General features: G+C 52.0%; 2 protein-coding genes across 2 annotated transcripts; one reads left to right on the forward strand and one right to left on the reverse strand.

Moving 5' to 3' along the window:
• Positions 1 to 1,232: 1,232 nt before the first annotated feature.
• On the forward strand, positions 1,233 to 7,518 carry sidD (nonribosomal peptide synthase SidD; the record flags this gene model as incomplete). The annotated part of the gene is made up of 2 exons (XM_040794951.1): positions 1,233 to 1,658; positions 1,714 to 7,518. The coding sequence occupies 2 exons, from the start codon at positions 1,233 to 1,235 to the stop codon at positions 7,516 to 7,518; spliced, it is 6,231 nt and encodes a 2,076-aa protein (XP_040652628.1).
• Positions 7,519 to 8,139: 621 nt separating this feature from the next.
• On the reverse strand, positions 8,140 to 11,730 carry PGRI_072380 (uncharacterized protein; the record flags this gene model as incomplete). Its single annotated transcript, XM_040794952.1, has 1 exon — positions 8,140 to 11,730. The coding sequence occupies one exon, from the start codon at positions 11,728 to 11,730 to the stop codon at positions 8,140 to 8,142; it is 3,591 nt and encodes a 1,196-aa protein (XP_040652629.1).
• Between the last annotated feature and the right edge of the window lie 686 nt (positions 11,731 to 12,416).

The raw sequence follows: 12,416 nt of genomic DNA on the forward strand, positions 1-12,416 counted from the left end.
TTGAAAACTCTACCCAAAGTGCGAGAGTAAATCCGTTAACACCTGCATCTCAGGACAAGACTTTTTTGAGTTGCTTAGAATTCTTGGTTACTCAGTGTTCAGCCTTACCCGACTTCATATTCGAGGATCTTTTCCTGAAAAGGGTGCTCGTTATATGTCATCTCATTATGATCAGAGATGAGGCATCAAGACCAAAGTATGTATGTATCAGGCCACACAAGCCATTTAGTGGCGTTTGGAAGACTCCATTTAAAGATTTCCACAAGCGAGCCAAGAAATCAACTAAGGAACGTGCGCAACAGAGTGAGGCCTTTTTTTTATTTTTCTTTCATTGTTACACGCTTATTGCGCCAGCCAGGGCTCTAGCGGATATTTGTTATTTATTATTACGAATATTTGTGACCGGACAATTCTACGTTATATATTTTACTCCGTGAATTGCGGAAAGTACACGACAGACATGCGTGTGCGTGCGGTCTTAGAGGTGGGTCTCGGAATACAGAATATAAAAAAATCCCCCCCGTTCCACGCTTCTATCGGGCTATTCCGCTTGAAACGCATAATAATGGGTCCTCTGAACAGCTGGCCTCTGAAACCTCGGGGAACAATTCCTTGTCAGCTTTGAGTCGGCATTGATGTGTGTCAGAATATGGAGTACTCCGTAGATTGATCATACCCACGCTGCCCTACAGCAAATGTTTCCATTTCTGTCTTGATCTTGATGGTGGGCAATGGTCTGACCGAACCGGGTATCTTCATCATCGAAACAGCCTTGGCGTAGCATTTTATTTCTCGCTTTTTTCCATCCATTTCTCTCATGTGGAGCCAGTGGAGACGTTTTGTACCATACAGTATTTGTAGCTTGGAGATCTGTAGTCCCGTACACGTATGGGTCCAAATAACGCAGGAAAGATGAAACGGCCACATGCTTCGGCTTGGTATCATTTTGCCTTTCAGAACGGGACTGTGTCGAAAAATCCACTCACCCCGCAATAGCCGATCTCGGTGATGATATGCAAAATACCTGCAGGATAATACAGTCAGGATACTTCGGAGCTTTCAAGCCTTGAGGTGGAGCATGATGCAGCAGAACCGTGGCTAGTTGGCTATATAGTGACACACTTCCGTGAAATCGACCCGCGCAAAGGTTCCGGATTTAATAGTCAAGCTCCAATTCCTCCCTCACATCAACTCGAGGGTACTAAGACCAGCTGTGCTGGTCTGCCGTCATAATGGGCTTCATACCTCTCGAAGATGCCTATGTTCACAATGCGCCAAATGGAATTGAGAAAGAGCCAACAGACGCGAATGGCGACTTCAGCTCATTTCAAATGACGCACCTTGCTTCTGAACAAATCACCACTCCGACCGGAATGAAGGAAGAGATTGTGCTCTTGTCCTGGCTCATGGTGCTGTTGCGCAGCCGGGAAGATAGCCAAATATCATACGACTGGTCGCACAAAGATTTCGCAAATGGCGTTGAGCCTGAGTCTGTGAACAAACTATTGATGAATGAGGTAATGAAAGGATTACAAAGTAATGTGGGAGACGTTGCAACTGCGATCTCTCGGAATATCAGCACAGGGGCGTCGAGTCCAGCATCACTGGTTTTGAGCACCAGCTCTCTTTCGCGAACATCTGAAGAAGCTAAAGATGAGGTAAGTTAAAATGTGAATCGATATCACTCGTTCATAGCTAACTGTAATTGAAAAGGGTATAATTCATCTTGAAGTTCGCTTCAATAATGCCCACCTCGAGATCCGCCCATTGTGGCACACCGAGAACATGCTGCCATATACAGTGAACCACCATGTCGAGGCACTTGCTGACACCATCAGAGTATGCCTCGCAAATCCCGAAGCGACCATTGAACAGTGTCTTCGCCCGACTGAAAGTGACCTGAACGATATCTGGGGGTGGAACCACAAATTACCTCCCACCTACAGCTTCTGCATGCAAGAGATGGTCGCCGAAAGAGCTTGCGAATATCCAGACAAAATTGCAATTGACTCCTGGGATGGCAGCTTAACCTATAGTCAAATTGATCAGTGGTCCACTTCCGTGGCGTGTTCGCTCAAGGAAATGGGGGTCGAGCTGCACGATGTCGTCCCTGTGTGCTTTGAGAAGTCCAGGTGGACGATCGTCGCTGTGCTCGGAGTAATGAAAGCAGGTGCAACTCTTGCGCTTATGGATCCAACTCTTCCTCTTGCCCGTCTTCAAAACATGGCGGTACAGGTCGGCGCAAAGGCGATGGTTTCGTCCCGCAGGCAGCATGAGCTGTCGCTGACGATCATGCCTACCGGAAAGCACTTCGTCGTTGAAGAAGAAGCTTTCACAAATCCATCACACTCTCCATCAATCTCCGACTTACCCGCTGTACCATCCTCCGCCCTTATGTACATCATCTTCACCTCTGGCAGCACGGGCACTCCGAAGGGAGTGAAGATCTCCCACGAAACCTATACCAGCAGTGCAATTCCTCGAGCAAAGGCAGTTGGATACACGCCAGAGTCTAGGGTTCTTGACTTTGCATCCTATGCTTTCGATGTTAGCATTGACAGTATGCTTTTAACACTCGGAAATGGTGGCTGTCTCTGCATTCCATCCGACGAGGATCGACTGAACGATATCAACGACGTTATCCGCAAAATGCGAATTAATTACGCAGGTTTAACCCCCTCAGTGGGCCGAATTCTGGACGCGGATGTCATTGCGTCGCTCGACGGGCTCGGTCTCGGAGGTGAAGCAGTCTCGGCAAGAGATGCCAACAATTGGGGCAAAGACACCAGAATCATTATTGGTTATGGTCCCTGCGAGTGTACCATTGGATGCACAGTCAATAGCAGCGCTGCTACTGGAAGAGATTACCTGTCCATTGGCCCAGGAAACGGTGCAGCCATGTGGATTGCCAATCCGAATGATCATAATGAGCTTGTGCCAGTCGGCGCTGTAGGCGAGCTGCTCGTCGAGGGCCCGATTGTCGGACAGGGCTACCTGAACGACCCGGAGAAGACCGCTGCTGCTTTCATTAATGATCCACCTTGGTTGATCGCTGGTCACAAAGATTACGCAGGTCGTCGGGGCCGCCTGTACAAGACTGGAGATCTTGGAAGATATGACCCCGACGGTCTTGGCGGTATCGTTTTCGTTGGACGAAAGGATACTCAAGTCAAGCTGCGCGGACAGCGTGTCGAATTGGGGGAAATCGAGAGTCAGCTGAAGGCTGTTCTGCCTTCAGAAGCTAATGTCATTGCTGAGGTGATTAACCCCAAGGATTATGGAGGCCAGCCAATGCTCGTCGCGTTCGTTGCATTCCAGCCAAAGGGACATGGACAGGCAGAGCTTGCCTTGGACGAGCTCTCAAGCGAGCTAAACAGCATATTGACCAAAGCCAATGCGGATGTGGCGAAAACTTTGCCGCGATACATGGTGCCGACCACATATATCCCAGTTAATGTCATGCCAGTGTTGATTTCAGGCAAGACTGATCGTAAACAACTCCGAGCATTTGGCGCGACAGTTGACTTGCGCCAGTTAGACCAAGGAGCTGCAAGCACTGCTTCTCGGGAACTGAATGAGGTTGAAAAGCGCCTGCGACAGGCCTGGGCCGAGACACTCAAACTCGACGCAGAAGCTATTCGTCCCGATGACAACTTCTTTGCACTAGGTGGTGATTCCTTGGCAGCGATGAGACTCGTGTCTGTCTGTAGAACGCAAGATCTCGATCTTTCTGTCATCAGCACTTTCGGAAACCCTACCCTCTCGGCGATGGCCACCGTCGTCCAGCCTTGCACCTCTCAAGTACAGGAAGAGATCCCGGCATTTTCTTTGATCTCCCAATCTGTGGAGAGCGCGCGCCTCGAGGCAGCACAAGCTTGTGGAGTGGATCAAGAAAATGTACAAGATATCTACCTCTGCACACCCACACAGGAGTCATTGTTCACGTTCTCGCTCAAATCGACAAAGGCGTACATTGCTCAGAGAGTCGCATGTATTCCGTCTCATATCAGCCTGGATGCTTGGAAGAAAGCCTGGGAGGATGTTGTTGCAGCAAGCCCTATCCTGCGAACTCGTCTGGCCCCGCTCCAGGACCCAGGCCTTCAGCAAATTGTTGTGAAGGAAGGTGTCTCCTGGAGGTACTCCACCGACCTAGACCAATATCTCGAGAATGACCGAAACGAGAGGATGAACCTTGGACAAAGCCTAGCTCGGTATGGCCTTGTCAGCAATGCAGATGATGACAAGCGGTATATGGTCTGGACTGTCCACCACGTTCTCTACGACGGATGGTCAGAGCCAATCGTTCTCAAGCAAGTCAGCGATGCCTTGCAGAACCAATCCGTCGCGATCCAGACACAGATGCGGAACTTTGTCAAGTATGTACGCGATACAGACGAGACCGCCATGCATGACTTCTGGCGACGGGAGTTGAAGGGCGCTGTCGGGCCTCAATTCCCCCGCTTGCCCTCGCGCGACTTCATGCCAACTCCCAATGGCCTGATCGAGCATCAAATTTCCCTCGAGACAGGTGCCGGATCACCTTTCACGATGGCTACATTGATCCGCGGTGCATGGGCGCTCGTTGCATCCCAATACACTGGAAGCGACGATGTCGTATTCGGTGAGACACTCACTGGTCGTGATATTTCCCTGCCGGGCGTGGAGAGCATCGTCGGACCACTGATCGCAACAATCCCCATCCGCATCCAGGTCCGCCGGTCCAGCTCAGTCGAATCGTACTTGCAGACGGTACAGCAAACCATCTTGGCTCGCACACCCTACCAGCACATGGGTATGCAGAACATCAGAAAGGTCAGCCAAGATGCGCAGTATGCATGCGAAGCTGGCACCGGTCTGGTCATCCAGCCCGATCCCGAGTACGTGGGTAGCGATCTCGGGTTTGAGCTTGGAGATGTTGTCCGTGAGGCGCTTCATTTCAACCCATATCCGCTCATGGTAGCCTTTGGAATCCGCAAGGGGGGTCTCAGGGTTTGCGCCAGTTTCGACAGCAGCCTGATCGAGGGTTCGCAAATGCAGCGGATCCTTGCGCAGTTGGAAACCGCTTGCGTGCAGTTGTCCAAGGGCCTTGACAAGCGCATTGATGAGATCTCTTGCCTTCCCGAAGCGGAACTGAACCAAATCTGGCAATGGAACCAGGCTCCTCCACTTTCAGTGGACGAAGCCTCTGGCAACCTTCGCGCCTATGCAAGCACCAAACAAGGATCGGTCTATCCTCGTGCTGTTATTCCTTGGGTGTGTGATGCTCGCAATCCTGATTTGTTGTCGCCCATCGGCAGTGTTGGCGAGCTCTGGCTTGAGGGGGCTTGCCTCTCCGGGGAAACTGTCAAATTGCCTGCCTGGCTCGCTGCAGGAAGCTCTGAATGTGCTGGCCGATCAGGAAATGTTCAGCCTACAGGTGACATGGTCCAGCTTCAAGATGATGGAAGTCTGATATTTATTGGCCGCAAGGAGAATGTTGTACCCCTTCAAGGACATGCAGTGGACATCGCAGATCTCGAGTCACATTTCGCAAAACATCTTCCATCAGGAACTCGCGCCGCTGCGTCTGTGTTCCAGCCGTTGAGAGAAGGCACTCAGAAAGTGACTGAGCAAGAGCTTGCTGTTTTCATCGAGAGTCAGCTTTCTCAGGAAGACAGTGTAAGAGTCATGCCGGCGAAATACGAGATGATTGGAGAGGAGACGACTATCTGCGATACTATTTCCGTTTCTCTTGCCGTGTCATTGAAGAAGCTTGACAAATTCATCCGAGACTCACTGCCATCCTACATGGCCCCCTCTGCATATGTTGTGGTTGACAAATTGCCCGCTGAATTGGAACAGTTGGACCACACGTCTCTCAACAAATTGGCCTCGAAGATCCCGCAAGGTGTTCTTGAACAGCTTCGTGGGGGCTTCAAAGAGGCATGGACAAAGGGCTTGGCGCATACAAATCTATCGCCCACAGAGAAGATCCTGCAATCCGCTTGGGCGAACATCCTCCGGTTGAGCCCGGAGCAGATTGACGTCGACGATAACTTCTTCCGTCTTGGAGGCGACTCAGTCTTGGCAATGAAATTGGTGTCCAGTCTCCGCACACAGGGACACAGCTTGTCAGTGGCCGATATCTTCCAACACATGCGTCTTGGCGATGCAGCCAAGGTGTTAAAGGTGGACCAAGCGAAGGAAAGCGCCACGCCATACAAGCCTTTCTCCACGCTGAGCGATCTAGATGTCAAGCTGTTCTTGTCCTCGGCCGTCCGGCCCAAGCTTGCTAACCCAGGCTGGCCCATCGTTGATGTGTCTCCAGTTACAGATTCGCAAGCGCTCGACATCAGAGGAACCATTGGAGTACCACGCACTTCAATCCAATACACCATGCTGTACTTCGACCAAAACATCGATCGCGAGCAATTGCTACGCGCCTGCACAGACCTAGTCAAGACCCACGATATTCTACGCACTGTCTTCATCGAACATGGATCGTCCTTCCTTCAAGTTGTCCTCCAAGACGCACATGCCCCTGTGGTTATGCACCAGGCTGACAAGGAGATTGAGCAATACGTCACCGAGCTCTGCACAACAGACATCGAGTCAAACTTCGAGCTTGGATCACCATTCCTCAAGATCTTCCATGTCCAAGGCACCGACGGAAAACACTGCCTAGTGCTAGGCCTCTCACATGCCCAGTATGATGGTGTTTCCCTCCCCAGACTACTCCAAGACTTGGAGACCCTGTATGCCGGAGGCGAGGTTGTGGACTTTGAGCCATTTGCCTCGTATATGGCACGAGTTTCCGACGGACGCCTCCAGACCCAGGCAATCAACTACTGGGGCGATCTGCTTAAGGACTCGACACTGTCTGTGCTCTACGGAGCCTCGGCCCAGCCCACAGACAAAGCCATATTCCACGAGAAGGCGGTTGAAGGATTCCAGCCTGTCCAGGAGATCACGACGGCAAACGTGCTCACCGCAGCGTGGGCACTGGTACTCGCCCGTCGTCTAGGAAAACCCGATGTGACATTCGGCACGGTGACCTCAGGCCGAACGATCGACCTAGCAAACGTGGAGAACGTTATGGGTCCCTGTTACCAACTCACTCCTGTCAGAGTGAAGTTCGAGCCCCAGTGGACGGCGATGGATCTGTTGCGCTTTGTGCAGTCACAGAGCGCCGAGTCTGCGGCGCACGATTTCCTCGGGTTCGACAAGATCTCAAAGGAGTGCGCAAAGTGGTCATCGGAGGCACGATCCTTTGACTCGATTGTCCATCACCAGGACTGGGATGATTTCGATAACATGCCATTCGCTGGATCTTCTTGCAAGGTTGATATTTCAAACCCACATGGCGATGCCGCTTATCCCTTGAAAGCTGTCTCGTTTGTGCGCGGTGGGAAGATGCATGTTGGATTTGTTGGAAGTGAAAGGGACGCAACGTTTGTGGATGCCGCTCTTGATGAGTTGGCCGCTGCTGTTCAGGAGCTGTCGGGTTGTCGCTCTGAGCCCTTGGTGATCGATGCCTGATTATGTTATATGAGATATGAAGTTTTTTTTTGTAAAGCAGATAGATTGAAGATATTATTTTTATTATGTCTTTAGTGCCAAAAGCTCTATTTTCGTATTTGTCAGTTTATAATATATAAGAATAGTTGGCCGCATAAGCTTGTAATGTCGTTTCAGTAGTCTTTCAGATATCATTTTGTTTAGATAGGTCGACGGGGAAAAGGGCCTTTTTACGTACAACTTTTGATTGTACAGAGCGGCCACTATACCGCTGCGTAGGAGTCTACAAAATCATAAACAGCTGGTATAGCGAGTGGTGTATCCATTGAAATTGAAACAAATAGGGTACATACGTCGATGAAAATTCAGCTCACAAGTGCCTGTCACAGAAGGAAAAGAAAGAAAAGATGGAAAGTAGACATGGGACGCTCAAATGCACCGAGTGGTATCTAGTCGTCACAGCAGAAATGATGATAAAACAGCCCAGAAGGAAAGATGGGACAGAAAAGAAAAGAAAATGCCCGGAAAGGGGGTGTGTAGGGAATGGCAGGTAGAGTAGTAGGGTATGAGACAACAAGGGAATAAGGAAAGCCTAGGTCAAGGCGAGGTGAATGTATAAAAGAGTTGGAAGGGAAGAGATGATTAGAACATGCCTCCGTCGACGGGGATAGCAGGAGGTGGGTATTGAGGAACAGCTGGCGGGGAGCCATGCATGGATCCCTGACGCGATCGTCCATGCAGATTACCGTTCTCGCTTGAAGTTTTACGGAGACGGTTGCGGGAGCGCGGACGTTTTTCATCATCTAGGAAGCCACTCTGCTCTTCCGCGGGGCTCGGGACGGGGGAAGCTACCCGCGACAGGTCGTTCTTGTCGCTTTTAAAGGCGCCCAAGATGGTTTGGGTGGCGGTCCCGCGGCGACGGCGTGGGTTCATAGGTGGAACTGGAGGTGCGCCGCTGGATGAAGGCAGCGCGGATCCGGGAGGGAGACCGACGAGAGGGACATCTGATGTGGATGAGACAAAGGTAGGCTCCGAGATCTGCTTCTTGTTCACAGGCCGTTTCAAGAGGGAACCATGTCCCAAACCACGTTGGGGAAGCTGCGAGCTGTTGGATGCAGAGGCTAGGGATGTGGACGAGCTGTATTCCGGCATTTCGTTCAGCGGAGGCGTGGCATTGGCAGAGTAGGCCGGGGCGGCAGGTGGGGGCCGGGGCGAGGCACCGATGATCGAGGACGTGTTGGACTGTGAAAACTGGAATGGCCGCTCGTATTGGAAGCTGGGCGTGTTGGATCGGCTAGTACTGCGATGTCTGCCCGAAGCGGCAGAGGAAGCGCGGTCAAAGTTCACAGAGTCAGACATTTCTGCTGATGGACGACCTGACGTAGGCATGGGAGGCTCAGAGCCCTCAGGAACAACGAATCTTTCATGTGCAATGATTGAACCCTCGTCCACAGTTTCAAGGTCATCCCGTTCGCGAAGTCTGGTTCGACTCTTGGACCGGCCTGATGCATCCGAGCCTGCACGATCTCTCTGGTCTCGGAACGGGGAGTGGCCACGGCTGCGGCTGGACTCGCGCGAGTCTCCGTGGCTGTTGTCGCGGCTCAAGGATGGCATACGAGACCTGAGCGAACGCTCTGATCCAATGTGGGGAGAGCTCGAGTTGGAGTGTCGGCCAAAGTTGAAAGAGGGCCTCTCCTCTTCACGCCACGAGTCATCTGAAGAGAGAGCAGGGGTGGACGCATTACCACCGACATAGCCGAATAGCTTCTTCTGATCCGGCTTTCCGCCGCCCTGTTTACTAGACTTGTGCTTCAACATGGCGAATGCGTTACCTGCCCGGGACAAGTCTGGAGTTGACCGGCCCGGGGTGGGGCTGCTCGAGCGGCTTTCGTTCTCAGCAACACTTCGCAGCTTCTCCTGCACCTTTCTACGCCTCTCTGCCAGCTCGATGGCGAATTCCTCTCGCTCTTTTTGGGTCTCGGTGCTCCCATGACGACGATGATGAAGTTCTATTTCCTCTCTCCAGGAGGGGGTGTTCGATACGGAAGCTGTGTCGGGAATTGTTCCAGGTGCGGATGACTCTACGCTGTTTCGGGAAACCGTGCCCTCCGCAGAATGTCTAGAGGGAGACTGCGAGCTTGCAGTTCCTGGTCGGGTTTCTGATGATGGCCGGCTCTTATCGGTGGGGTGTGTGATCGTGGGAAGGGAGGTCGGTGGTTGGGGGCTCGATCTCTGAGCCGCGATATTACCGGCATAGCTACCGTTCTGGAGAGGTGAAGGAGGCAAGATGGCAGATCTGTCACTTTCCTGGCGCAAGTGAGATCGAATCATTCCCCCCATTCCGAAGCCATGCTCTGGTTGCAGGGTTGGCGAGTCAGGTCTCTTGGGTGTGTTATCGCTAATTTCAGAAGATGAAATTGCGAAATCAAGGTCATTCTCGTTGATTGGTCTAAGGTCGCCTAGATCGGAGTATCTCACTTCAGGGAGTGTTTCAAGGTGATCCTTTGTGGCACTTGACTTGTTAGGTGTTACGCTGGAGTGCTGAAGTGGGGGGCCGTACTCGGTAGCCGGCGAAGCCGCAGATGGGTTTCCGCGCGAAGAGGGATTCTCTCCTTCATCGCCAGACTCGCTCGCGCTTGAGTTGGCACAAAAAGTCCTCACCCCAGGTCTAAAAGGAGAAGCCTCAACGCTGGACGCACAAGAATGATCGATGCCGCGATGCGCATCACTGCTGTAGTGAGAGGACGCGGACCCTGCTCGGGAACGATAGCTGGACTTGGACAGTCCCCGAACACGGCCTACGGGCTCTGCGGGCAGAGGTCGGCGCGGAGGTGATGCACGGCGCGGAGGCGGAGTCTCTCGTCCCTGGTGCATTTGAAGCTGGCGGCGGGAGAAGGCCTGCTCGTCGAAACCAGTGGTAGGCCGGCTAAACAAGCCCATGGCAGTAGCCTTTCCATGATCTTCTGGGTGAAGCGATGCCGCCAAAAGCGAGGAAGCCTCGTCGTTTTCGCTTGTCGGTGGGCTCAGGGGAGGAGCCCCAAATGTTGCGGCTGTGGGCGAGAGACGGTCTTGGAGCGCAGGTTCTCCGGACATGCGGGGCTTCGGTGACGTTGCTGACGAAGGGGGGCTAGTCGGCTGTGAGGTAGAAGGCGGCTCGACAATTGCAAGCTTTTGGAGGCGGCCTCGCAGGTTAGTGGCACTTCTGGAGTAGTTGCGGTTCAAAGAGGGGAGGTCGGGAGTGCCGGCCCGCTGGCGACTCAGACTCTCCAGGCGGTTCAAGGCCGAGTTCTGCTGGTTCTGAGCAGCCTGGGCCAATCCTTGTTCATAGAGACGACGGCTACGGATTGAGCCATTGCGCGGGGTAGACATCCCGAGACCAGGTCGGGGGGCCTCATGAACGGTTTCCGGGAACGGATAACCAGTCACTGGAGATTGGGATGGATTCGACGGTGACTCGTCGGCCGAGGTTGCTGCAGTTGATGTAGGAACTGTTGACAGGGGTCCAGACGCGGTGGAGGAGTACGTGGCTCGGCTATTAGACGAAGCGGTTGAGGCTGCATACCCAGATTCCCGCATGGCCTCCGCCGTCCTCTCTTCCTTCTCCTTGAGGCGCAATCGCTGGAAGGCAGATAGGTTCATGTCGTTCTCGTATATCGGCTTTCCCATGGTCCGGTTCCCACTCTCTGGCGCATCGGGGGTTGTTCCAACTGGGGATCTGACCGGGATCTTGTAAATCTTTTGGCGACCTCCGAACAGATTATTGCCCTCCGCGCGGCGGGCTCTGCTCATCATACTACCCCCCTGAGAGCGATCATCGTCTGTACCATATCCATCCCTACCGGAGGCGAAAGAAGTGCGGTCGAGTGCAAGGGAGGGTCGGCTACCGTCATTAGAGCAAACTTCGTCAATATCGGCGAGCATCGCGGGGCTGTGACCGAACAAATTGAGTCGCGAAGCGCGCTTGGGAAACAAAACGCTATCGTCACTGGCCTTGCCTAGCATTGACTGTGGGTCATCTTGTTCCTTCAGCATGCTAAATCGAGCAGATAGCTTAGGCATTAGCAGACTAGTTCGGAAGTTGTCTGTCGAGGGCAATGCGGCTGATAGGTCGAAATCGGGTGTGGGTTCTGGTGTCTCCTTCTTCTTCGATGGCTTCAGACTGAATCCCGATGAGGCTCCTTCTTGGTCCTCAGGCTCCTTCGCCTTCTTGTGCTTGCGGAATCGATTCATCATGGATGGTAGTCTTCGAGGCGCTCAGAGGCCTCGTAGTAGGAAAGGAATGCGACTGGGTAATATAAGATTGAATGAATGTCGATAGTTTTAGCGAGTGTAGTAGCTTGAGAGTTGATCAGTGTCCCAGTTCTGGCTCAATGCCTTCAAAGTGACTCACTGGATATCCTTATCCAAAGAAAGAAATGAGCGGCATGACCTTCAAGTGCAACGACAAGTGCAGATTGAGGTCAGGGAATGTCTAAAAAGAGTGCAAGGAATTCCAAGTTCAAGCCGTGTACTCTGTACTATGAATGGTCTGGATCCAAGGCCAAAGTACTTAGCGGGGATTCACAGATCACAGCATAAGAATAAAACGCAGGTAAAGTTGGTCGAGAAAGAAATTCAAAAAGAAACGATGGGGAAATTGACGCGAAGAATGCGAGAGGGGAGATTTGCAATGGATCCAGAACTGTTACTCCCCCAAGGCTCTCTTAGCGGCATACCAGGAAAAAAAATGTAAAAAGAGGGATCTAGATGATCGTCCTAAATTAGTGTCCACCAGTCGATCAATATTAAGGATATATTATATTTTTTTTTTTTAGATCAACTGTTTAATATAGCATAGTTATTTGTATATAATATAGTATTTGTATGTTGTATATGTTTTTATTTACCTCCAAATGTTTACGTTGTACTGCATCTTTGTG

Source organism: Penicillium griseofulvum (genome assembly GCF_001561935.1).
Source record: "Penicillium griseofulvum strain PG3 chromosome Unknown contig_6, whole genome shotgun sequence".
NCBI lineage: Eukaryota > Fungi > Ascomycota > Eurotiomycetes > Eurotiales > Aspergillaceae > Penicillium > Penicillium griseofulvum.